Below are 27,541 nucleotides of genomic sequence, written 5' to 3'. Positions count from 1 at the left end.
AGGGTAGGGGGTGGTTGTTGGGAGTGTGGGCAGTGTCTACGACAGGGAGACACAATAGGCCAGCCACTGGTGGACTTCTAGAACCATGATTTTACTGGGTAGCTGGAACCAGAGAGGTCGAGGTTAGCAGAGAGTCACCAGGAGAGATACTAATCTGAGATAAATTAGCTCTAGTTCCAATTGCCCATTGAAGCCAGAACTAGTGACTGCCAGGGTACTCATTGGAACAAGTTCCACTGCTTTTTTACTCTGACCACAACACTCTACTAAATTTGTTTGGTTCAGTGTAGAGGAAGATACAGAGACGTGGATAAGCAGGGGCCCAAGAATCAATCCGTGTGACCTTAGCTGTGTGACTCACTACTTTGAGGACATGGAATCAGAACAGGCCTATGAGGTCCATTTGTGCTTAAATTAAAAACCCTAAGACAGCATATATAGGGATTTATTAGTTCCGTACATGCAGGGAAAACCTTTAGGGTTCCTAGAGAACTCTTGTTTCTTCACCCATAATGGAAACCTGAAAATTCTGGCTCTAACATCAGCTGATTCTAATTTGTGGTAAGTTGAAATAAAAACAACAAAAAATGTCCTTAGACTAAAACCTCACAATGATCTTAAATGTGGTTTCTGTTAATCAAAACTTGGTGCTATGGAAAAGTAGTGATTAGCAATATGGCTATTCCATATTCTTATTAGAACTTTGAATGATAGCTGAGAGCATTTGAAAATTGTGCTATTAGACTCCTATATCTTTACTTAAAATGAGTGAGAGCTGTTTGCTACAAAGGGTTAACGTATAAGTTGAATCAGATAGGATTTCCTGTATTAATTGAGAAATATGTAGGCATATTGGACAGCAAGCTAGAATAAAACTTCTTACCAAAATAAGAAAAACTAATACACAATCAAAAGTAAAAGAAAGAAACAAGGGATGGTAGATCACTCTATATTCCCAGAAGTCATAAGTTAGAGGGGTACGATCAAGTGTTTCAGGAATGTGTCAGCTACATAGTTATTCTGGCCATCCTGAACTATATATCAGGTCACACATCAGGAAAAAAGAAATACACTTTAAAAATGAGTGCGTTAAGGAGGATGAGCTGAGCCTGCAGACTCCACATAGGATGCAGTGGAGTTGGATTAGAGTCTCTGCTGACGAATGACACTGTGAGAACATAAGGATTGAAGAGACAAAGGTCTTACAAATTGTTGCCTAACTGTCCTCTCCTTAAGTGAATTGTATCCCTGGGTACCAAAGAGCCTTGATAGCCACAGGAAACACTTTTGTAGGCCCCGTTTATCATGCTTATTAGATTTCTGAATCATCTTCCTTTCCTAGTGCTTCAGTCCATCAAGGACTATCTGGGTAGGCAAAAATTGCAGAATGTTAAAGTAGCTGTGATTGTAAATGTTCAGGCTGTTTACCACCACAGGAAATGTCAAAATAGAGCTCTACTTGGTTTTCTTAAGAGCTGTGAAGTTTACCATATTTCATGGTTGTGAAAGTTCCACCTTAAGATACAAGTATAAAAGGGTCGGACACTGGCCAGGACCATCAAGTACTTCCAGTGAAGCAAGTGAATCAGCCATCCTTTCCTGTGGGCTGGTGACTACTCCAGGTGTCCCTCATTTTTGCCTGGGACAGGAAGAGCAGCCTTCACCTATGCAATCATGGCACTGTAGAGCAAGGGTTTTACTGGAAGGTTTGAATGTGGGACTAGGATTGTGTGTGTGTGTGTGTGTGTGTGTTGTGTGTGTGTGTGTTGTTTGTTTGATTTTTAACTAAAATGAATGTAAAAGACAAAACATAAGAAAGAAAATTTGATTGTCAATTGTTTTCATCTGAGGTTACTATATCTGTCAATGCTAATTATGTTTGTAATTACATTTGTAAAATGTAAAAATGTTTACATTTTTCTATTAATTCAGAGTTCAATTGTACAGAGCTTAGATGAAGCTGCTGCTCTTTGGCTTTAGAGTTATGGGCGTTCTTCTATCTCTGTTCAAACAAGCAAACAAACAAACAAGCAAACTGGAAAACAAAACAAACAAACAAAAAAACTCCACCAACTCTTTGTTCAGTTTCAGTTAACTAACATCCTCCTTCATCAAGAGCACTGATAGGCCCCTCATCTCCCACTGCTATGGGCACAGTAATGAAAAAAACAGCTCTGGACTTCTTTTCCATACTCTTTGCCTGATGTTAGAGGAGGCAAACAATATGCAGAAAGCACAAAAAAGTGTGCCCTGTGCATGTGCTTAGCCTCATGTTAAGGATGTTACTGTCTCCACAGTGATTATGGTGTAAAAATGTCTCAGAATCATTAATATTTTTCCCAGATTTGAGGGTAGAATGTGGGTTTTATAGAGCAGCAACAGCTCAAGACTGTAGATTTGTCATTTTCTCACTTTTGCTCATGTGCTCACCCTACCCTGTCCTTCTAAACACCTGGAAATGATCAGATAGAAAATCTGGTCTGGTTTCTGTCTTAGAGAAGCTTCTGAATGCTAAAGGATAAACCCAAATCATCACAACATTCCTACTTCTCTGTAGTTTAAATCAGTCTTTGCTAAAACAGGTTCTTTTTAGGAATTCTCATCACAAACCCATGGGCAAACTCACAGAAAAAAATCACTGTATTTCATCTTTAAAAAAAAGTCAATTGGGAATATTTTCACTCCAACTCAAAAACTGTAATTGAACTAGAGGTTATGTGATGATCTATATCAGAGTTCCTTAAATGCAAATTTCCTTGAATCCATGAATTTATGCATAACATGTCTTTCTTAGCGTCTTCTAAAATATATCCCATGTAGTTTTAAAACTAATAATAATAAAACAATATAAAACAAGCAGAATGTTCAGTAGCAGATTGTCCTTTTAATTTTGCAGTATTTAAGATACAAATAATTATAGGTGACTTTAAAAATCTTGAGATCAATATTTATAAAATGAAAAATTGCTTATTATTAATTAAAAAATATCTGTCAGAAACATGTTGTAAATTGTGTAGTGGTATATGGCTGTAATTCTAGGTCAGAAAAGAGAGAGGCTAGAGAACTGTGAGTGTGAGATTAGCCCATGCTGCTTAATAAGATACAACAACTATCTCGAAACAATATTAAGAACGACAAACAAACCAAAAACAAAACACCAAAACAAAATAAAAGCAAATCCTGTGTTCGTAGTTCAGGAGAAGAGTATATACTGAGTGTGATTATTCTCTTAGATTCAATATGTCAACACCCTGAAAGCATCACCAGTAAAAGCACTCTATGCGGAATGACATCAATGCTAACAGTTAATATTATCCATGCTTCAAACGCTAGAAGAGTATAAGGGAAGACTTTACCCGTGGAAATTTGAGTGCTTTAAAGAAATTCCTAATACATGCTTAGCTGCAATTATCATAATTCAAAATAAAGAAGGAACTTTACAAAATAGTATCATAAGACAAAATTTCTAACAGCCTATTTCAAAACTAGGAGCAGAGGAGCTTCAGACTCTCTTCTTTCTTCCTAGTGGTTTTGCTAAAGACACTGGTTTTGCTCTCTTTGCAGGAAAGTTCATTTCCTCAGTCTTCAAATATTAATTATGGAGATTTGTTTTGCATCTGGGACTACATGTTGCTTCTCTCCTCTGATCTTAGAGTCAGTTTTCATTAAGCAATTTCCTCTTTTCACTTTGGTCAATAGGAGGGGCAGAAAATCATGAGGTAGAGTGTCACTAGAAGAAAGTTAGTTCTGCCTTTCATCTTGGAGCCACTTAGGGTGTACAGACCAAGAAAGGCCAACTCTTCCCCCAATTGGGGGATCAATTTCCTCCACCAGAATCACTTCGGGGCAGAGACACAGGTAACAATACCAGCCTTTTTTCTATCAAATGATCAAGTATACTGTAGAGAATTTCAGATGGTGGTATGTGACATCGGCATTGATGGGGAAGCCCTGTTTGTTGTGTTAGATCATGTTAACTCTGGCAACATGTGAAAACTATTATTCTATAGTAGTGATTTTCTTTCAGAGTATGCTGTAACATGTGTTGTATGCTGAGAACTTAAGGTAGAAAGACCTATGGTGTTCATTACTCTTTAACCTCATTAAAAGTTTGTATATTATCCATCTGACAACTGTCACAGTAGGAGACAGGGAAGATAGGTAAATTTTTTAAGTTACTTGGTACACAAGCCTGATTAAATACCTGAGTTTGATCCCTAGAATCCATATGTAATTGGAGTGGGAGAACCCACTTCACAAAATTGTATTCTGGACACATGCACGATGGTTTGGGCACACCCATCCCAAGAGCAATAATCAAATACAACAATTTTGAAAAATGAACAAAAATTAATTTTGTCATTCAAGGATTCTTTTTTTTCTCCTCAAGAAATAAACAAAAGATGAATCACTTCAGAAAACTTTATAAATTAAACACTAGATAAGAATGTTATTAATGAACAGCCTGTTGTCTTTACTATCTGCTCCCTCTCAGCTCAGTTATTAATGTAAGGCTAATGCCAATTACATATACTTACTGTTTACTAATACATTGATATCTATTATCAGACTGCATCCTTCATTGGCATTAGTTCATGTATGCTGCACAGTGACAAAATTTATTTTCACATAGCCTCCTCTTGCAATATCATATACGAGTATATTATACGTGACACAATTGTGTACATGGAATGATTTGATATGAAACTTCATATTTGTCCTCTATGCCTCTCTTTGTTGCTCCCACACTCCACCCGGCAATGACCCCTTTTCTGGTTCTTCAGTTACATAAAGGTTACAAATCTTCAGCATTTCTCTCTCTGGGTCTGGTTAATCCCACTCAATAGGATCTTTCCCAGGTGAATCCATTTACCAGGTCCAAGTAGAGAGAGGAATGTGTAGATTTGGGGCTAGGTTGAGAGGTTGGACATTTCAGCTGGTTAAAGATTAAACCCATGTGTGCATGTGTGTGTGTGTGTGTGTGTGTGTGTGTGTGTGTGTGTGTGTGTGTGTGTGTGTGTGTGTGTGTGTGTTTGATCACTAGCAGTATTAAACTTCAAATATTCTTTTCAAGGTAGTATTTTGGAAAGCCCGAGAGTCATGTATAAAATAAAAAGTATATTTAAAATTCATGTGCAAATTATCAAAATGTGTGAATAATATTAAAGCAACATTTTAATTTATTCCTAAAGCTTTGACTCTTAGTTATTTGAATAGATTATTTAAAAGTTTTTCAATGGTTTTCAGTTGTACCAATTTTACCTAATATTTTTATGTGCTGAATATTTTAAACAAAGAGGCCCTGCCAATATTATAATGACTTAAAATAAATTTTAATTCCTTCCATATTTCCTAAAAATAATTGCTGTGGCCATAAGAAATATAAACAACTTTAACACAAATCTACAAAATGTTTTCACTTCTAAAGGAAATTGGGTTCAGTCCATGTCAGGGTGGGTATTTGGATCATTAAGTGAATTATCAGACCTCACCCTTTCCCAACCCTCCCTATCATCAGATCCTGGTACTTTCCTAAAGGTGAACATTTTAACTTTTTCTTTAGAAATCACTCAAGAACATATTTTAAGAGAGAACATACTCTGTATATTCCCAAAATGTGTGAGCAGGAGGTCACTTATTCAACTGTGAGATTTCATAAGTCTTCAGGCTTACAGAACCAGGAGAGAGCTGAGGAGACTCAAGGGCCCATAGAAGCTGGCCACAGAAGTAAGTGTTTAAAGTGTCCAAATTCACATGATATTTACTCATTTTAAACCTTTAGCAATTTAAAAATATCCTACTCTCTTTTAATAAAAAAACTATAATGCACCATTTTGTCTGGGCTTGGTTATACACAAGTGGGGGAGAGTCTTAGTTGGAGGGTAATCAAGCACAAAACCTTCCAAAACTGTAGAAAATAAAGGAATCAAGTTTTAAAACTTAAAAATTAAAGGAAGAATTATAACATTACTTCTACTTGTTGTTAGCTTGTAACAGAATAAACCAGATCAACAGAATAGGACAAGGAATATATTTAAGAAAAAAAGTCTTGAGAATCAAGAAGAAATGAAAAACTATTAGGATGTTTTTTTATTATTTAGTCTAGTCAAGAATTATTCTGAAAAATTTAAAACTTAGAGACAAATGAGGGTTTGGAAAATACTAAATGTTCTAGAGAAAAAATATCCCATGAAAATGAAACTTATGCATTAAAACTAATATTTCCATGCTTGAAGAAAGTGTCTTAATTGTCATAAATATCCCCTATATCTAACGCAACAAGGCAAAAACAGTTGGCCATCAGAAGAGGAAATCTCTTGGGAATAAAGTTGTAGATGAAAGAAGAGGAGATGTCAGGGTCCTGACGGTGGAAATGACTGAAACCCAGTATAACTTCCTGAAAATGTTAAAGAATAATTTCATTTATCAAGGAAAAGAAGGAAATCTCACTTTTTATTCTCCTTTTTAGTTACTTTGTACATAGTACTCCAAACTGAGACCCTTTTCTTCCTTGATGTAGTGGCAATCAGAAGCATGAGTTTCAGATTCCAAATGCCTTAGATACACGAAAATGTTTAGTATTGTGTACAACAAAATCACAATTAAAAGGAAAAATAGATAGTTGACTTACAGGACCTTTCAAGGATGGGGATGTATTCAGATCAGGTCCAGAACAGCTGTGATCTCCTACCAATTCTGAAGAACATCCAGCCATCTTTCCTATAATGCTCCATTTCATCTGGGCTTGGTTATGCACAAGAGCGGGGGGATAAAATATTCTTAGTTGGAGGGTAATCGAGTACAAAATTGTCTCCATCCTCAGTTATCTTTCTTGGTTTACTGCATTCTCTGGTTTGGTAACTTGTACTTGGATTATATCTTTGCCTCCAGTGCCTTTTTTCGAATGTACTTTCATTCCTGTAGAACTGAGTGAGAGCAAATGACTGCATCTAGCCTCATCTAGTCTGAGTCAGGAGGATTCACAATACAAGGGCAATGCTGAAAAATATTCAAAATTTCTGAAACCCCACATATATTAGGATTAATACAGTGAGTGCATTTTAGGTAAAAAGCTACACTTTTGAGTGCACAGTTTCAGTCAATTTGTATCATCAACATGTGCAGAATTTCCCTTTGTTTTCATGATATATGGAATTGAATGTAGAATTGAGATGTTCTTTTTATGTTAATGATTTTCTTGCCTTGTTTTCTTTTTGATTTAAGAGTGTTCAGTCCCCTGGCAGCACATTAAGATAGCTCTAGGAATCCTCTGTTCCCATCTGCTGGTAACTGTTGCAGTGTTGGCAATGAGCAGTGAGTATTTGAGATACATCTTCTTTGACCTTTTGCCTAAAGAATAATTTTAAACATGAATTCTGCAGTTACATATTCTGGTCATTGTCCTGCCTATATTGAGGTAAGAGTCAGAATCTCTTGACCTCAATATTTTTTTTCCTGAAACACTGCAGTGTCCTGTTCTCTTATAGATCTAATCTGTCAGCTCTGGGGACTCTTGGTAGTTGCCCTGTTCTTTCTCAGTCTTAAACATGTTCCTTCTCTGGTCTTGGGGATAGTCTGCCTTCTGAGCTAATGTGATTGCTAATTTTATGTACACATTTCTTTTGAGAAACAGCTGTGCAAAGGACTACAACCTTCTCTAAATTTTTTCTTCAATGTACATCGAGGTTACGGTTAAGTAATACAACTTCATCTGTAAGAGTCATTAAAGACTAAACCTTATTGGATTTATTTATATTTATCGAAATAATCACTTCCTGGTTGTACTAAAACATATATACATATGTGGATATTTTGCATTCCATGTGCTACAGTAAAAATTGTGCAATGTCTTAACTCATTGTTTAGTTCAAATTGTCATGATGTGATACACATTCACCGAATATTTTACTTAGGTATTTATTTGTAAATTTGTGCTAAAACCTGAAGTGATTGAAAGTTATTTCCACTATAATTTTATTCAGCTGTATTATTTATTTTACAGTCATTTTACCTATAGAGAAAAAATGATGTATCTTTTCCCAGAGTGAGTTAATTAAAGTGCTAATTTATGAATGTTAAAGTTCCAATGATAGTAATGATATGCATTGGCTGTCAACATGAAACCTTTTCTCTAATATTGAATTTCAATATTTATTCCTATGAATATTTTTGACATATCTGTTACTAATTTAGTTATTCAGTACAGTCAAGAAAACCATGATCTGCAGAAGACTCTAAAACACCCCCATAACTGTAGCACCATGCAAAGTATCATCGACTTAAAGGAAGAAATGATGAGAAATCAATCTATTGAGTGTCGTCCAGGGAGCGAACTCCTGGACTCCCTCGAGCGAGAACAGGAAAGATGGTATAGAAAAACCAACATCATTTTAAATTCTTCAGAGCACATAGGTATGGGCCATGAAGACAAAATTGTGTTATTATCTATTGTTTTCTCTCCAGAAGCTTTAATTTTTTATTGGGTGTATTTTATTTACATTTCACATGTTAGTCCCTTTCCAGGTTTCCAGTCCAAACACCCCCTATCTCATCCCTTCCCCCTTCTTCTAGCAGCGTGTCCCCCTCCCCAACCACTGCCCCTTCATGCTTCCTCACCCTGACATTCCCCTACATTGGGCGGTCCACCGTTGGCAGGACCAAGGGCTTCTTCTTCCATTGGTGCCCAGCAATGCCAGCCTCTGTTACATATGCAGCTGGAGCCATGGATCTCTTCATGTGCACACTTTGAGTAGTGGTTTAGTCCCTGGGAGCTTTGGTTGGTTGGTATTGGTGTTCTTATAGGTTGCAAACCCCTTCAATTCCTTTAATCCTTTCTTTAACTCCTCCAGTGGGGACCCAGTTCTCAGTTCAATGGTTTGCTGCTAGCATTCACTTCTGTATTTGTCATGCTCTGACTGAGCCTCTCTGGAGACAGCTATATCAGGCTCCTGTAAGCTTGCATTTCTTGGCATCAGCAAAATTGTCTAGGTTTGGTGGCAGTATGTATATGGGCTGGATCCCGAGGTGGGGGCAAGCTCTGAATGGCCATTCCATCAGGCTCTGCTCCAAATGTTCTCTTCATATCTTCTCCTATGAATATTTTTGTTCCACCTTTTAAGAAGGACTGAAGCATCACACTTTGGTTGTCCATCTTCTTGAGTTTCATGTGGTCTTTGGATTATATCTTATGTAATTCAAGCTTTTGGGCTAATACCCACCTATCAGTGAGTGCATACCATGTGTGGGTATTTTTTTTGATTTGGTTATCTCACTCAGGATGATATTTTCTAGTTCCATCCATTTGCCTATGGATTTTGTGAAGTCATTGTTTTTGATAGCTGAGTAGTACTCCATTGTGTAGATGTACCACATTTTCTGTATCCATTCCTCTGTTGAAGAGCATCTGGGCTCTTCCCAGCTTCTGGCTATTATAAATAAGGCTTCTATGAACAGAGTGGAGCATGTGTCTTTGCTTTATGTTGGAGAATCATTTGGCAATATACCCTGGAGTGGTAAAACTGGATCCTCAGTTAGTACAATATTCAATTTTCTGAGGAACCTCCAGACTGATTTGTCCAGTGATTATACCAGCTCACAATCCAACCAATAATGGAGTAGTGTTCCTTTTTCTCCACGTTCTCTCCAGAAGCTTTAACGTCCACAAGCAGCATAAGATGCTCGTGATATCTGAGTTACTGGTTTGGGTGCTCCTATTTCATGTGTGGATCTGGAGACCCACAGATCTCTATTTGGATTAGGAGAATCTTATCATTTCTAGAAGTCAGTGTCAGTTTGTCTCTTCTAATGCTTCCTGGGGATAGAATTACAAATCAGTACCCCTGAGCATTCTGATTGTTTTGGACTATGGTAAAATCTGTGTCTCCAAATTTGTTGCTGACCAAAATATGGAAGTTTTTTTTTATTAAGAATGTGTTTATTAACTATTTACACTACAATGGGCTTAGAACATTTGCATGGATGTAGTTATAAAAACATCTCTCTCTCTCTCTGTATCTGTGTGTGTGTGTGTGTGTGTGTGTGTGTGTGTGTGTGTTTTCTATTTGACCTGTTTTGATAGAGTTGCCCTGTTTGTAACAAAGGGATGCTCCCTGGTCCACAAAAGGGAGTTTCACCATGGTGTATACACATTGCAACTTTGTCAATGACAAAGTGAATGAAGCTGGAAAGAGGGAACTATCAGGTTCCCCAAGAAACCTCTTATCCTTCATTTTGACTGGCATCTTTAACTGACACAGTTTATCAATAATTTGTAAATAGATTTTTTCCAGGATTTACAGTTTACAATGAGCTCTTGTATATAATCTCACAGTGGTGTGATAGTAGGATGTGATGATTCTCATTATGTAAGGACTTTTTACTTTTTACTTATCTTTTTACTTTTTTATTGGTTATTTTATTTATTTACATTTCAAATATTACCTCCTTTCCTGTTTACCTACCACTATAACCTTTCCCCAGTCCCTTCCTCTATGAGAGTGCTCCCTACCTGCCCACCCACTCTTGCATCAGTGCCCTATCATTCCCCAACAATGCATCATCGAGCTTCCACAGGACCAAGGAGCTCCCCTTCTAGTGCTTCCAGATATGTCAATCCTCTGCTACATATACACCTGGAGCCATGGATCCCTGCAGGTGTACTCTTTGCTTAGTGGTTTAGTCCCTGGGAGATTTGGGAAATCTGGTTGGTTGATATTATTGTTCTTTCTATGGGGTTTCAAACCTCTTCTGTTCCTACAGTCCTGCCCTAACTTCTCCATTGGGTTCCCCGCTCTCAGTCTGATGTTTGGCTCTGTATATCAGTATCTGTACTGGTCAGGCTCTGGCAGATTCTCCCAGGGGGAAAGTTATACCAGGCTCCTGTCTGTAAGCAGTTCTTGGTATCAGCAATAGTGTCTGGGTTTGGTGTCTGCATATGGGATGTATCCCTAGATGGGGAAGGCTCTGGATGGGCTTTCCTTCAGTCACTGCTCCACTTTCTGTCTTTGTATTTCCTTTTGACAGAAGAAATTCTGGATTAATATTTTTGAGGTTGGTGGGTGGCCCCATCCTTCAACCAGGGGCTGTGTCTATCCACTGGTTATGATCTGTGCAGGTTCTATCTCCCCTTTGTTAGGTATTTTGGCTAATGTCCCCTCTGTTCACTACTGGGAAGTTCTTGGTTCCCTGGCATCTGGGATTTTCTAGTAGCTACCCCTACTTTCTCATCCCCCACTGCTATACACCTCCTTTCACATTCCTGACCATCTGTACTTCTTCTGCAACTCTTTGCATATCTGAACCAGTCCCGCTTTTTCCCACCCCCTCCTTTCTCCATCCCAGATCCCTCTCTCCATCTACTTTCATTTTTTCCCCCTTCTGAGTAGGACTGGAGCATCCACACTTGTAATCTTCTTTTTGCTTGTGTCTCATATGATTTGTGCGTTTTTGAAAGTGCTACATTATGAAATATGTGACAGCAGGAAAAAGCTCCAAAGAAATCTTTGAACTATTCTAGACCCATCCAAAAGGTTTTGTATCATTAGTATACAATAACTTAATTATTTATAATGGATGTTCTAATGATGTAATCTTTATGATTATAAAGTTGAGGGAGGAGAATTATAACTTTCAGAACAATCTGGACATCCAAAGAAATTCCAGGCATGCATGAGCTACACAATGATACCTCAACACAGAAAAATGGAGGTTCAAGATAAAGTTTGTCAATTGAGCATGGCCATTCCCAGCACCCCACTAAACAAATATTTATATTGAGACCATCTTGCTACACAAACTGCAAACATTTTAATGTATTCATCTTGAAGCATTTGTGCATTTGAGCATATTATTGAAGGCATCAATATACTCAGGAGAACAGACTATCTACATGAAAACTACCCTGGAATATCTCTATATCACTTAAAGACATGAAACAATGTTAAGTGCACAGTAGTGTGTAGACTTGTGTGGGCACAATGCGTTACTGCAGATCTAGAATTCTTTCATTAGTTTAACTGCCTCTGAATAGCAAGTCTTCATTTCCTGCCCTCTGGCTTCGGGTATCTCACAAGCCTCTGATTCATAGAACTAGGCTGATTTAGAAATATAATCTCTATAGAATCATAACTATGGTCCTAGACCTTGTGCTTTTCACTTTGTACACAGTCCTCAAGTTCATCAATGTTTGTCAAATAGGCCAACATCTCTCTTTTGGGTTTTGTGTAAGACATGGTATCATTGTGTAGCCCAGGGTGGCTTGTAACTCAAAATGTAGCCAAGGCTGGGCTCGAAGTCATTACTTAGCCTAGGATGACCCCAAACAGATAGTCATCTTCCTGTCTCTCTCTTTGACATGCTCAAGTTACAGGCATAAGTAATCATGACCAGCTGATTCATTTCCTGTAAAGATAAGTGCTATTCTGTGTGAGTGTGCTACATTTTCTCTACTGATTCATCTATGACTGACACAGAAAATGTTTCTATGTCTGTAATGATATTAACAATGCTGCATATCATGGGTATCCAGTCATGTTTGGGCATTATGGAATCTCATTTTCTGAGACCTGCAAGACTTTACCTCCCCTTCCGTGTGTCTCTGCCTCTGTCTCTCTGTGTCTCTGTCTCTCTCTGTCTCTCCTTCCCTCCCCCCTCTCTCTCTCACCACAACTTTAATTAACATTGTGTTCTGATAACAGAATACTAGTAACAAATTTAACTATTTCACTTCACTTTTGTTGGAAAAGGTGTTAAAATACACTGGTTCTGCTATGGTATAAAATGTTATTATTTCATCATGGTCAAAAAATCATGGAATGGATGTCAACAGACCTGCCAAAATTCCAGCCTACCCCTTCTGAAGATAGATCATGAGGAAGAACTGGTACTGTAGACACTTATTTGCCCCTTTATTCTTGTAGACTCTTTCTCTAGCCCTGAATAATGAGATATCAAATCCAGTTTTTTTCATTTGCCTATGGCTTTCTTGTCATTTGAACAAAACTGTGGGCCTCAGGTATGTTAAGAGGAGTCTCATTACTACAGAGACATTGTACCTTTCAATGTCCTCACTTTCTCAGGAGTCTACAAGAGAGTCCCTCAGAAAGTATGTCTTTCCCTCAAGAAGTTTAACCTTTTGGTACAATGCATCCTATGGCTCCAGTTATTTATCTTAGTAGAGTGCCAAGTAAATACCCCCCAGCATCTAAGATTTGCTCTTTGGAACCTGGAGTGAGGCTCTTTGCGTGAGGTTTCTTGAAATGAGTCATCATATGACAACAGCGAAAGTAGTTGAGCAGTGGTCCTCTGTGCAAAATGAGATGATATGAGAAAAGTGGAATTAAATGTTTGACCAGTTAGCTCCATGGTGATTTTCACTGAAACTGTCCACAATATTTCCTGTACAGTATTCTTTTTGTGGAGGAGGTGAGTTGGTAAGATGATTATCTAGTATGTGCAAGGCTTTGCATTTTATTTTTCAGCATTGTAAAAAAAATAATAACAAAAATAGAATAAATAGATGTAGAGGTTTTTTGAGAGAATGCTGAAGCACTGATCCATGGCACATAAAAAAATAACTAATATTAAAAATGAAAATTGAAATATTATGAATATCTGAACTATGGATGTGACAAGTTGGTAAAATACTTGCTTACCATGTGTGAAGCTATGGATTTATTCCCTAGCATTGAATTTACCAGGCTTAGAGGTACATACCTCTAATCACAGCACTCAAGATGTGAAGGCAGAAGGATCAGAAGTTTAAAGTCATCCCCAACTATCTGTCGTGTTTGAGATCCTCCTGGGCTACCTAAGACCTTGTCCTCAAAAATGTTTGAAAACTCGTCATCAATTGCTTTTTGCATGTTACAAAAATTAGAGGGATCTTGTAAAACATTTGGATTTACTTCTAGGTACTGCAAATTTATAAGAATTCAATTTAACCATAAATTAGTTTATCTTTTTTTCTATCAATTTGAGCTGGTTATTGGTTGGCTGTTCCCTCAGTCTTTGCTGAGTATTCAATAGTATACAATAGTATTCCATTGTGCACATGTATCACATCCCTAATCCCTGCATTTCTTGTAGACAAGATAAGTTTGGGTCAAAAGTCTTGTGAGATTGTTGGTATTACTATTACTCCCTTGTTGTTCTTTCCTGTCTATAGGATGCAGCTTTCCTTGGCTACATAGTGTTTCAGTTAAGAACACTCCCTTTGATTGTAGTGATCTCCATCTTTTCCTGAAGATGTCCCCTAACTCTCCCCGCCATCAATTTCAGATTTCTCAAAGCCATCAACCCCTCTACTGGCTGTTCCCCACAACTGACCCTGAATCCTCATCTCCCACATAATCCCTTTTCCTACAAAGTTCCTTCCCTCTAAGTGCTTTCTATAACAATTTCATTTATGTTTCCAAGTGAGACTAAAACATCATTGCTTCAGTAGTGTTTGGTGTGTGGCATGGGCATCATTATTTTATGGCTAATATCACTTATAAGTGAATACATACCATGCATATACTTTTGGGACTTGGTTATGTCACTCAGGATGATATTCTCAAGTTCCATCCATTTGTCTAAAAACTCATGATATCTTTGTTTTACACAGCTAAATAGTATTCCATTGTGCACATGTATCACATTTTCTTTATCCATTCTTTAGTGGAGGGACATCTAAGATATTTGCAGTTTCTTGTATTATGAATAAGACTGTTATGAACATAGCTGACAATAAATGAGTCTTTGTGAGATGGTGGAACATCTTTTGTGTATATGTCCAGGAGTCATATAGCTGGTTTTGAAACAGAACTATTACCAATTTTCTGAGAAGCCATCAAATTGGTTTCCAAAATAGTTTTACAAATATGCCTTCCCACCAGCAGTGGAGTAGTATTCCCCTTGCTCTGAATCCTTGCGAGCATGTCATATCACTTGACTGCTTAATCTTAGCCATTCCTATTGTTCTAAGATGGGATTTCAGAGTTATTCTGATTTCCATTTCCTTGATGGCTAAGGACTTTGAACACTTATTAATGTGCTTTTTAGACATTTGAGATTCTTCTATTGAGAATTATCTGTTTAGTTCAGGCATGGAAGATACAATAGAGGAAATTGATACATCAGTCATAGAAAGTGCTAAATCTAAAAAATTCCTTTCTTAAGTAGGAAGATTGTGAGTTCAAGGACAGCCTTGGTTACATAGTGAGACTTGGTTTAAGAAACTCAGTCACACATCATATCCTGATCCCAATATCTCAGAATATCTCAAGTCGTTGTTTTAAATAACTTGTTGAACTGACATCAATTTTGACTTAGATGTGCTAATAGTAGGAAGTCACTTAGAAACTGAACACCACAGTAGGACTGAGTGGTGGGAGGACAGCACAGCAGAGAATGGCACATAAATGCTGGGAATGCTTCCTGTTTGTTCTTCTCTTATCAAACAGATAGAAATTTCATCATAAAGTGTGTTGTTTCGTTTGCAGAAGTTCCTTCAGATCCAGGTTATTTCAGATAATTACTGGATTGGATTGAAATATCATAATGAAAAAAAGGGATGGGCATGGACTGACAATGGACAATCTAAACTGTGAGTTTCTGAACCCTTTAGACTCTAACACTGGTGTGGGAATTGGAAGGATTGTGTACAAAGGCTTTTCTCTCAATTCCCGTGTCTTTTCTCATTTTCTATGAGCTCATGTGTAAGGCAAGTTCCATAAGGCAGTCTCTAAGAAAGTTTTACAGAAGAAAGTTGTATGTTCAAGAAGTTGACAAAAAGTGTTATAATACTGTATACATCTCAGGATTGTGTCTTCTAAGAAGCAAAGGGCAATAGCAAGTCAACAACTTAAGATGGTGTAAAGTGATTGAATCATCATGACAGATACAATGAGTGTGAGTGTCTCAGATAGTCATTTGATAGTTTTTACTGCAGTTATCTTATACAATTTTTGGTTTATGAACATGTTTATATACACATACATATGTATGCATACCATCCATTTTAAGGTGTTTTGTTATGCAAATCCAACTATTTTTGTTTATTTATAACCTGGTAGAAAAATTTTAACTACTTATATTTATTAATAATATATATTTTGGGAATATCTCATATACATCAAAAATATAGTAACGTATCATCCCCTAGTCCCACTAAAAGCTACAACATTTGCCTGTCTAACTCCTGTCATTGTAATTAACTGTCCATATGTGCCTGGTGTAGGCTCTCTATTGGACAAAGGAAACCCAGAAGTGGCCACACCCTCAGTAAAGAACATTCCCTTTTCTAGCAGTTTTCACCTATAAATAGTGATTTCTTAACAAGGAATAATCTTTGAAGAAATTTCATCTTGTCCGGAAAAATCTCATTTCAGAAAGCTTTTTTTCTTTTCTCATTTTACATTCTTTCTATGTTTTCTTCTCTGCTGTTCCATTAGACATGCTGGTGGTATGGAGGGGGAGAAGTTGATGTAGATGTCTCCTTTAAGTCTCTACACATAAACACATATACTAAGTTCATTTACCAGTTCTGTCAATCTGCAAGGACTACAGCCCACTGATTAAAGAAGTATCTGTGATGGAGGTTGAGAGCAGTACAAGTCTAGGCTGTAACTATAAATGTTTAGAATGCATTCTAATCACTGACCACTTAACAGAGCGATTGTAGCAAGTTCAAACCTAAGGCATGTGACCTCTGCTAAATCTTGGGCTTTTGATTTGGATTACAGCATCAGTCATTATTCCGTTATATGGTAAAGACCTTAGTTCCAATAAGAAAACCACTATCCTATGACATATCTTTCCTAGCAGGTCAGCCCTGTAGTATGCAGAATCCAGTGCAGACAGGACTATTCTTATCTATTCTCTCCTTAACCTGCAAAATACATACTAACCCTATGAAACCAGCCCAAGGAAAGATATTTCCATATTGGTTTGAGATAGACTTCTTTATTTGTTCATGTCAAAGTGTGGAGTATCTGCAGCAATAATGTTACCATAACCATGATGTTATGGTAAGCAAGTGCAGGAGCAATACCTATGCTGCATTGGAGTCCTCTGTCATCTCCCTGATCAGTGATTCCTTTGGGTTAGCCTTTGTCTTGCAGTTTGGTTTTCTTTTAAAAACTCATATCTTCTGTAATTGTAACTCTTTTCTAAAGTTAAACTTTCATGTTTTAACTAACTTTTTTCATAGCATGTATTTTGATCACATTCCATCCTCACTGAATACTACTTGGTCCACACCTTCCTACATAGTCAATGTCATGATTTTTCTCTCTCCACAAAAAACAACGTCAGAAAAGAAAATAATAAAACCAAACAAGGAAAAAGTAAAACAATAAAAAACAGTATGACAAAAATGTCCCCACTCAAACAAACAAACAAGCAAACAAACACAGAAACAAAACCACACATTAAAAATGGAAAACTCCAAACCACAAAGGAAATATGGAGGCAGTTTTGTGTTGGCCAACTAAAAACTAGCTAACTAGTGGGTTTCCATAAGTCCTTTTATACATCCTTAGTTTTGCTTAATCCATCCTTATATTCTCCTGTCCCTTACTTTCCAGAACTCATCCACATTTGTCCTTGAATCCTCAGAATCCCCCTCTGTCTTCACATCATGCATTTCTCATTTTTATTATGTTGATTGCTTTTAGAAATACAAATTTTAAGAAATCACTGCATAATTATGTGTTTCTCCTTTAATAACTTTCCTAGGTATTTATATGTTAACGTGCTTTTAGATAATTTAAAAAATAATTTTTATTACTTTGTAGAGATTTTGAGATAGGGACTTATGTTACACAAGCTGTCCTTGAGCTCATGATCCTCATGTCTATATTCCTTTGGGGTTGGTACTACAGGGAGGCATGTCTGCCCTGTATATTTTCTTTTGAAAGATGTCAGTTATACTTATTATACATGTGCTAGTTGGTAATTGTATTGTATGTACTTTTGAGGGTTTAATGTACTGTTTCTGTTGTCTTTTGTTCATGATGTCATTTTGTTCGTGGCATTCACTGGTTTTCTTCTTCAGCAGCTACAGAAAGTATAGAAACTAGCTGAGGCATACTCCCCACAATAATAACTTTCTCAGGAATCTTTTATTCAGTGACTGAGAACATGGGTCATCTAGCTCACTTCTATTCTAAATGTGTCCCTGTCAGTGTGGACAGATAGGCTCCAAACATTTCAGAAAATATTTTCCTCATTTTCTTCAAAGACAATTCTTAAGCAGGCTGTCACAGAAATGATCACAGGATAGACTGCTTTAGCACATGTACTAATATGTTCTAATCACAGAGATTATTAGTACTGTTATTAGTTTGGTTTGTCTATAAGAAGCATAATTTCACATAGACTAGCTGAGTCTTTCTAGCTCTATTTCCTAAAGACTAGAATTTCTATTCAATTTCTTGACCCCTGTGGGTTCAAGCCTTTACAGGACTTTTCTTCCCATTGTTGCCCAACAAGGCCATCCTCTGCTACATATGTAGCTGGAGCCATGTGTATGTACTTTTGTCCATACAAAGTGTCCATTTGTACACTTTGGGTATTGGTTGAGTTCCTGGGGGCTCTGGTTGATTGGTATTGTGGGTTCGAGTGGGGTTGCAAGCCCCTTCAGGTCCTTCAATTTCTTCTAACTACACCATGAGAACCCCATTCTCAGTTCAATGGTTTGCTTCTAGCATTCGCCTCTGGTTGATTGTCATGCTCTGGTTGAGTCTTTCAGGAGACAGCTATATCAGGCTCCTGTTAGCATGCACTTCATGCATCAGCAATATTTTCTGGTTTTGGTGGCTGTATGTATATAGGCTGGATCACCAGGTGGGGTAGGATCTTAATGGCTATTCCTTTGTCTCTGCTACAAACATTCACTTCATATCTGCTTCTATGAATATTTTTGTTCCCCCTTTTAATAAGGACTGAAGCAGCCACACTTTGGTCATCCTTCTTCTTGAGCTACATGTGGTCTGAAGATTGTCTTGGGTAATAAGAGCTTTTGGGCTAATATCCACTTATCAATGAGTGCATACCATGTGTGGGGATTTTTTGGGATTGGATTATCTCACTCAGATGATATTTTCTAGTTCCATCCATGTGCATATGAATTTCACGGAGTCATTGTTTTTGATAGCTGAGTAGTACTCCATTGTGTAGATGTAGCACATCTACTATATCCATTCCTCTGTTGAAGGGCATATGGGTTCCTTCTAGCTTCTGGCTATTATAAATAAGGTTGCTATGAATATAGTAGACCATGTGTCCTTGTTATATATTGGAGCATCTTTTGGGTATATGCCCTGTGGTTTGCTTGATTCTGGAGGTAGTATTATGTCCAAATTTTTGTGGAAGCTGCAGACTGTTTTCCCAAGTGGTTATAACTGCATGCAATCCAACCAGCAGTGGAGGAATGTTCCTCTTTCTCCACATCATAGCCACCATCTGTTGTCACCTGAGTTTTTGATCTTAGCCATTCTGACAGGTATGAGGTAAAATCTCAGGGTTGTTTTGATTTGAATTTCTCTGATGAGTAAGGTTGTTGAACATTTCTTTAGGTGCTTTTCAGCCATTTGATATTCCGCAGCTGAGAATTCTTTGCTTAACTCTGTACCTTTTGAGTTCTCATATACATGGGATATTAGCCCTCTATCAGATGTAGGACTTGTAAAGCTCTTTTCCCAAAATGTTGGTTGTCATTTTGTCCCAATGACAGCATCCTTTGCCTTACAGAAGATTTGAAATTTTATGAAGTCCCATTTGTCAATTCTTGATCTTAGAGCATTTTCCTCAGTGTCCATGTGTTCAAAAATTTTTTCTATTAGTTTGAGTGTCTCTGGTTTTAGGTGGAGGTCCTTAACCCACTTGGGCTGGAACATTGTACAGGGTGAAAAGAAAGGATCAATTTGCCTTCATCTACATGCTGACCTCCAGTTGAACTAGCACCATTTGTTGAAACTGCTATCTTTTTAGCTCCTTTTTCAAAGATCAAATGACCATACATGTGTGGATTCATTTCTGGGTCTCGAAATCTACTACATTGATCTGCCTGTCTGTCACTGTAACAATGAAATACAGTTGTTATCACTATTGCTCTATAATACAGGTTTAGGTGAGGATTGGTGATTCTCCCAAAAGTTCTTTTATTGTTGTGGATAGTTTTCACTATGCTGTCATTTTTTTTCAAGTGAATTTTCAAATTGCTCTTTCTATATCTATGAGGAATTGAGTTGGTAATTTGATAGGTTTTTCATTGAATCTGTAGATTGCTTTTGGCAAAATGGCCATTTTTGCTATATTAATCTGACAAATCTAAGAGCATGGGAGGTTATTCCACCTTTGATATTTTCTTCAATTTATTTCTTCAGAGACTTTAATTTCTTGTCATGCAGATCTTTCACTTGCTTTGTTAGGGTCACACAAAGGTATTTTATGTTATTTGTGACTACTGTGAAGGTTGTCACTTCCCTACTTTCTTTTTCATCCTGTTTATCCTTTTAGTAGAGGAAGGCTACTTATTTATTTGAGTTAATTTTATATAAAGCCACTTTGCTGAAGTTGGTTTTCAGGTTTAGTAGTTCTCTGGTGAAGCTTTTAGGGAAACCTAAGTATACTATCATATCATCTGTAAATAGTGATATTTTGATTTATTCACTTCCAATTTGTGTCCTTTTGACCTCTTTTTGTTGTCTGATTCACCTGAGTTCTATATTGAATAGGTAGGGAGAGAGTGGGCAGCCTTTTCTAGTCCCTGATTTTAGTGTGATTTCTTCAAGTTTCTCTCCATTTAGTTTGATATTGGCTACTGGTTTGTTGCATACTGCTTTTACTATGTTTTGGTATGAGCCTTGAGTTCCTATGTTTCCAAGTCTTTTAACATGAAGGAGTGTTAAATTTTCTCAAATGCTTTCTAAGTATTTAATCACATGATCATGTTTTGTATTTTTTAAGTTTGTTTACATAGTGCATTACATAGTTGTATTTCCATATATTGAACCATCCCTCCATCTCTGGGATGAAGCCTACTTGATCATGATGGATGATTGCTTTGATGTGTTCATGGATTGGGTTTGAGAGAATTCTATTGAGTATTATTGCATTGCTATTAATAAGGGAAATTGGTCTGTAGTTGTCTTTCTGTGTGGGGTCTTTGTGTGATTTAGGTTTAAGTATATTTGTGGCTTCATTGATCAAATTGGTTAGTGTTCCTTCTGTTTTTATTTTCTGGAATGGTTTGAAAAGTATTGGTATTATGATTTCTATGAAAGTGTCATAGAGTTCTGCACTAATTCCATCTGATCATAGGGTTTTTTTTGTTGTTGGATGACTTTTAATTATTACTTTTATATTTAAGGGGTATGGGACTCTTTAGATGGTTTATCTGATCCTGATTTAAATTTTTTACCTGCTTTCTGCGTAGAAAAGTGTCCATTTTATCCAGATTTTCCAGTTGTGTTAAACATAGGCTTTTGGAGTAGGATCTGATGATTTTTAGGATTTCCACAGATTCTGTTGTTCTTTCTCCCTTTTCATTTCTGATTTTGTTAATTTGGATACACTTCCTGTGCCCTCTGGTTAGTCTGGCTAAGGGTTTATCTCTCTTGTTGATTTTCTGGAAGAACCAGCTTCTGGTTTTCTTTAATCTTTGTATAGTTCTTTTTGTTTTTGCTTGGTTGATTTCAGCCCAGAGCTTCATTCTTTCCTACTGTTTATTCCTCTTTGATGTATTTGCTTCTTTTTCTAGAGCTTAAATGTGCTGTCAAGCTGATAATGTATGCTCTCTCCTTTTTCTTTTTAAGGCACTCAGAGCTATGAGATATTCTTTTAGTACTGCTTTTATTGTGTCCCATAAGTTTGGGTATGTTGTGCCTTCATTTTCATTAAATTCTTTAATTAAAAGTCTTTAATTTCTTTCTTTAATCTTTCCTTGACCAAGTTATCATTGAGTAGATTGTTATTCAACTTTTGTTTCAATAGGGGCTTTCTGTCATTTTTTCGTTATTAAATACCAGCCTTAATCCGTGGTGATCTGATAGGATGCATGTGGTTATTTGAATATTCTTGTAACTTTTGAGGCCTGTTTTCTGACAGATTATGTGGTCAATTTTGGAGAAGGTAGTGTGAGATGCTGAGAGGAAGGTATATTCTTTATTTTAGTATGAAATATTCTATAGATCACTGTTAAATCCATTTGGTTCATAATCTTTCTTAATTCTCTATGTCTCTGTTAAGTTTCTGTTTTTATGATCCGTCCATTGATGAGATCAGGGTGCTGAAATCTCCCACTATTTATTATTCGGTGAGGGATAATGTGTCCTTTGAACTGTAGTAATATTTATATTTTTTTGGTTCTTTTTTTTTTTTCGGAGCTGGGGACCGAACCCAGGGCCTTGCGCTTCCTAGGCAAGCGCTGTACCACTGAGCTACATCCCCAACCCCTAGTAATATTTATTTTATGAATGTAGGTGCCCATATACTTATAGCATAGATATTCAGGGCTGAGAGGTCATTTTGGTGTGTTTTTCCTTGGATGAATATAATGTATCCCTCCTTATCTTTTGGTTGAAAGTCAATTTTATTAAATATTAGGAGTGCCACTCCAGCTTTTTCTTGGGATCATTTGTTTGGAAAATTGTTTTCCAGCCTTTTTCTCAGAGGCAGTGCCTGTCTTTGTTACTGAGGTGTGTTTATATATGCATCAAAATGCTGGGTCCTCTTTATATATCCAGTCTGTTAGTCTATGTCTTTTTCTTGGGGAATTGAGTCCATTGATGTTAAGGAATATTAAGGAATAATGATATTTGTTTCCTGTTATTTTTGTTGTTAGAGGTTTAAATATGTTCTCTCTCTCTCTCTCTCTCTCTCTCTCTCTCTCTCTCTCTCTCTCTCTCTTGGTATTGTTGCAAGAAGATTAATTTCTTGCTCTTTCTAGGATGTAGTTTCTTTCTTTGTGTTGGGATTTTCTTTCTATTATCATTTATAGTGCTGGATATGTGGAAACTTACGGTCTAAATATGTTTTTCTCTTGCAATTTCTTGATTCTTTTCATCTATGTTAATGACAGTTTTGCTGGATACAATAGCCTGTGTTGGCATTTGTGTTTTCTTAAGTTCTGTATATCTGCCCAGGATCTCCTGGCTTTCATAGTCTCTAGCAAGAAGTTTGGTATAATTCTGATGAGTGTGCCTTTATTTGTTACTTGACATTTTTCCCTTACTGTTTTTAATACTTTTTCTTTGTTTTGTACATTTTGTGTTTTGTCTCCATTTGTGATTTCTTTATGGTTTCTATTTACATTTTTAGATTCTGGATTATTTTGTTCAATTCATTCACCTATTTGATTTTGCTTTCTTGTGATTCTTTACGGGATTTTTGTGTTTCCTGTATTTGTTTATCTGTGTTGTCTTATATTTCTTTAAGGGAGTTATTTATGTTCTTCTTAAAGTCCTCTATCATCATCATGAGATATGATTTTAAATCCAAATCTTGCCTTCCTTGTGTGTTGGGATATAACTGAACTCTGATGATGCCAAGTAGTCTTGGTTTCTGTTGCTTATGTTCCTGTGCTTGCCTCTTGCCATCAGGTTGTCTCTGTATTAGCTAGTCTTTCTGGGTCTGACAGTGACTTTTTCCTCCTGTAACACTGTGTTTCAGTACTCTTGGACACTTGTTTTCTCCAAGTGCACTCTGTGTACAGAGATGTGATACCAGTTCAGCTTTGGGTACAGACAGAAGCAGAAAGGTCCTGTCCCAGTCTGCTCCTGGGTTTATGTGTTCTATGGGCTTCAGGCAGGTCACTTGGAACAGAAGAGTTGATCTTACATCTGCTCTCAGGGTTTCCAGTGCTCCTGATATCTGGATTTCAGCTCTTGGCATGGGCAGAGACAAGAAGGATCCTCTCTCTGACTACTCCTAGGTTCCTCTGTCCAGAGTGCTCTAGTTGGGTTCCTCTTGGGCCAGGAATGTGACTCCCCTGAGCTCTCATGATTGTCTTCACTTCTGAGTGCCCATCTCTCTCCCCCATAGGATTTGGCTACAGAGAGCTGTGCAGCCTTTCCTCTCATCTTAAACCCACAGTTAAAAGACATTGATGTATTTCGCTAAAGACTCATTCCTTTGAAGTCACAATCCTATGTAGTTAGGATTGATTTCAACTGTGTATTAGTAGGCCTCCATGAATCTAATATTGAGGATCTCCATTATAAGTGCATTTTTAGTTAGAATTCCCTATTGGAGATAAAGGTGGCTGTAGTGCTTCTCTGATAATCTAAAACTTGATCCACCTCCTGCTAATATTTCAGCCTGAGGAGAAGTGTGATTTATGCAGGTTTACACAAGAAGATCATAGTTATTAAATACTTACCTTTTGAATTCTGCTTTTCTACATAGCCCAGGTTGTCTGAGAACTATCTTTTTTGTAATACTATGCACTAAATTCTTCTGTGTTCTAATGAATTTTTATTTTGCATTTAACTTTTTTTAAAAGGTAAGTCATATACCATCCTGCAGATTGCCATGTTTATTTGAAGGCCCATTTGCTAAGATGTAGTGTAGGAAAAAGGAGATAACAATCCAAATATTAATTGTATGCCTTTATCTGTGATATTCATATCTTATTTTACTCCTTAAAACATGAGCATATGAGACCATGTCCTGTGTGACACACACGTCTGTTTTTTACTTTTATACTAGCATTTTTATTGACAAGATATATGTGGGAGATTATGTTAAACACAAATAGTTCCTGGTAAATATTTATAATCAGTTTTCCCAGCCAACCACAAATTGCAAGTGTGATAGATGAGGATTTTTTTGTGACAAAGAGACCATTATTTTTTAATATGCTTAGAGAAAAAAATGTTTTATTGATTAACCTATGATTAATACTTGTATTTTTGTCTACTTTGGTGAAAAGAATTTTTAAAATCATGACTTGTTTCAGAGACTATTCAAAATTCAGCAGTTGCCCATTGTTCTTTGTGTTCTTCAGTGTCTTGAGTAAAAGGAAGTTCAATCTAAAAGATGGAAGATGTGTATTCTTATCTAACACAAGACTAGAAAATACTAACTGTGATACTTCATTCAGCTGTATTTGTGGGAAGACACTGGATAAATTCCCTGGTTGACTCTCAGAGCATTAAAGGTAAAATGGAAATGTTCTGGTTGACATTTTTTATGATAATAATCCATGACTCCTTACAAACAAGTGTTTTTATCATAGGACTTAGTCTGCTGTGCAAACAGAGAGACTACCTGGAAGATTTATTCTCTGGAATCTGACTTGACAGAGCAGAGGACATCTTCTTTCCTTGTAAAGAGTAGAGAGACCTTCTTTAGTGTATTTCATATAGTGTAATGCCTCACAACATTGAGGAATCTGTTCTATTTGCATAAAATCCCTTTGAAGTAAGTAAAGAATGCTAATTAACAGCCTGAGTTCTTAATTATATGTAGAATTAAATCATGTTAATTGAAAGCACAATTTTGTCCTTCATCCACCAATCTTCTCTAATTACTGAGTTATCTGGAGCAAAGTATGCTGACCTGACCAGCCTGCTAAAACAAGAGCACCTCCATATTACACTAACCTATCTCCTCAATTTCATCAAATCTGTGGCTGCTGAAGAGACATGCACATTCTGAAATGTACAGACCTTTAGATCTAGAACCACACAACCCAAGGATAGCCATCAGAAGCCTGTCTCACCAGGAGCAATTTTTCCAGATGTAACAGAAGCAATAAAGGGAGACAGAAACAGTAGCAATAAAGAAAACATGATTTAGGGAATCCTAGAGATAGGAAGAACAGACCTAAGAACAATAGGAATAGAAAAAGTTGAAGAATCCCAGCTTTAATACCCAGAAAATATTTTCACAATATCATAGAAAAAAGTTTCCCATCCCAAGGAAAAAAATACCTATAGAACACTAATTAAATGTGAAAAAATGTAAACTTCCTGACACATAATAATTAAAACATAAAGTCTACAGAACGAGGAAAGAATATTAAAAGAAGTAAGGGGAAAGGGCAGGTAACATACAAAGTCTGATCTCTCAGAAAGAATCACACTAGACTTCCCAACAGAAACTCATAAATTTGAAGGGCCTAGACAGATGTGTTGCAACCTCTAAAAATTCATAGATCCCAACCTACAATATATAATATACAGCAAAGCTCTCAATCAGCATAGACTGATTGAAGAAGACAAATACAAATGCAAAGATATCCACAAATCCAGCCTTACAGAAAATACTAGAAAGAAAACTCAAAGTCAATGAAGATATCTACATTCAAGGAAACATGGGGAATACATAACTCCATATTAGCAAAAACAAGGGAAGAATACACACACACACACACACACACACACACACACACACACACACAAACAACATTGACATCAAAATAGCAGGAAATATCAATCACTGGTTATTAATTTCTATCAATATCAGTGAATTCAATTCCCCAATAAAACACAGGCTAACAGAATGTATACAGAAACAGGATGCATCATTTAGCTGCATGCAAGAAACACACCTTAGAAATAAAGATTGATATTACCTCAGAATAAAGAGCTGAAAAAATATTCCAAACAAATGTACCCAGGACTCAAGCTGTAGTTGTCATTCTAATATCTAATAAAGTAGACTTTCCACCACAATTAATCAAAAGAGATAGGAAAAGACACTTCCTACTCACCAAAGGAAAATTCTACCAAGATGTTACCTCAATTCTGAACAACTATGTCCACATACAAGGGCAACAATATTTGAAAAAGAAACATTGCTAAAGTTTAAATACCACATTAAACCCTATACATTAATAGCAGGAGATTTCAACACTCATCTATAACAACTTTACAGGTCATCCAGTCAAAAATTAAACGGAGAAAAACGAAAGTAACAGACATTATGAATGAAATGGGCCTGAGTCATTTATAGAATTTTTCACCCAAATATGAAACAAAATGACTACTTCTCAGCATCTCATGCATCCTTCTCCAATACTTATCCTATTGTCACTCATAAAATAAGCCTCAACAGATACAAGAAAATTGCAATAGCTCATGTGTCTCATTAGACCACCATGAATTGAATTTGATCTTTAACTGTGGAAACACTACAAATCCTATATATTTGGGGACATTGAACAACTCTCTTCCCAATAATCTCTGGGTCAGAATAAAGAAGGAAATTAAAGATTTCCTAAAATTCAATGAAAGTGAAGGTATAACATATCCGATTTATGGGACACGTGAATGCAATGCTAGAGTAAAGTCCATCGCCCAAAATACCTCCACAAAGAAATTAAAAAGTTCTCTTACCAGCCATTTAAAAATGAAATGGAAAGCTCTAGAAAATAAAGAAGCAAGCACAACAAAGTGGAATAGAGGAAAAAATAAAACCTGAAATCAATACATAAGAAAAGAAAATAATACAAAGAATCACAAAAGCCAAGATCTGGTTCTTTGATAAAATCAATAAAGAAGACAACATTTTAGCCAACCTAACCAAAAGACAGAGAGATAGAATCCAATTA

At 36.7% G+C, this 27,541-nt stretch overlaps 1 protein-coding gene across 2 annotated transcripts; it reads left to right on the top strand.

Annotated features, from left to right (window-relative positions):
* Positions 1 to 5,615: 5,615 nt before the first annotated feature.
* LOC116903187 (killer cell lectin-like receptor 5) lies at positions 5,616 to 25,127 on the top strand. 2 transcript variants are annotated; one of them, XM_032905562.1, is made up of 6 exons: positions 5,616 to 5,727; positions 7,234 to 7,314; positions 8,194 to 8,418; positions 12,744 to 12,880; positions 15,483 to 15,586; positions 24,992 to 25,127. In XM_032905562.1, exons 1-6 carry the CDS (start codon positions 5,616 to 5,618, stop codon positions 25,125 to 25,127), a joined length of 795 nt encoding a protein of 264 aa, XP_032761453.1. The 2 variants fall into 2 exon arrangements, with proteins under 2 accessions (XP_032761453.1, XP_032761452.1); XM_032905561.1 differs by having other exon boundaries at positions 7,225 to 7,314.
* The last annotated feature ends 2,414 nt before the right edge of the window (positions 25,128 to 27,541 follow it).

This window comes from Rattus rattus, chromosome 6 (assembly GCF_011064425.1).
Source record: "Rattus rattus isolate New Zealand chromosome 6, Rrattus_CSIRO_v1, whole genome shotgun sequence".
NCBI lineage: Eukaryota > Metazoa > Chordata > Mammalia > Rodentia > Muridae > Rattus > Rattus rattus.
The sequence above is the reverse complement of the archived record's forward strand: the minus strand, read 5'-3'. Positions and strand labels throughout refer to the sequence as shown.

What these genes read in the sequence shown, in the direction of transcription:
- LOC116903187 (XM_032905561.1), top strand. Translation starts at nt 5,616, where the DNA reads ATGTGTGAGCAGGAGGTCACTTATTCAACTGTGAGATTTCATAAGTCT. An exon ending in TGCAGTGTTGGCAATGAGCA is followed by an intron (nt 7,315 to 8,193) that starts GTGAGTATTTGA and finishes TTACTAATTTAG; the next exon opens with TTATTCAGTACAGTCAAGAA. An exon ending in TTCAGAGCACATAGGTATGG is followed by an intron (nt 8,419 to 12,743) that starts GCCATGAAGACA and finishes TTGTTGGAAAAG; the next exon opens with GTGTTAAAATACACTGGTTC.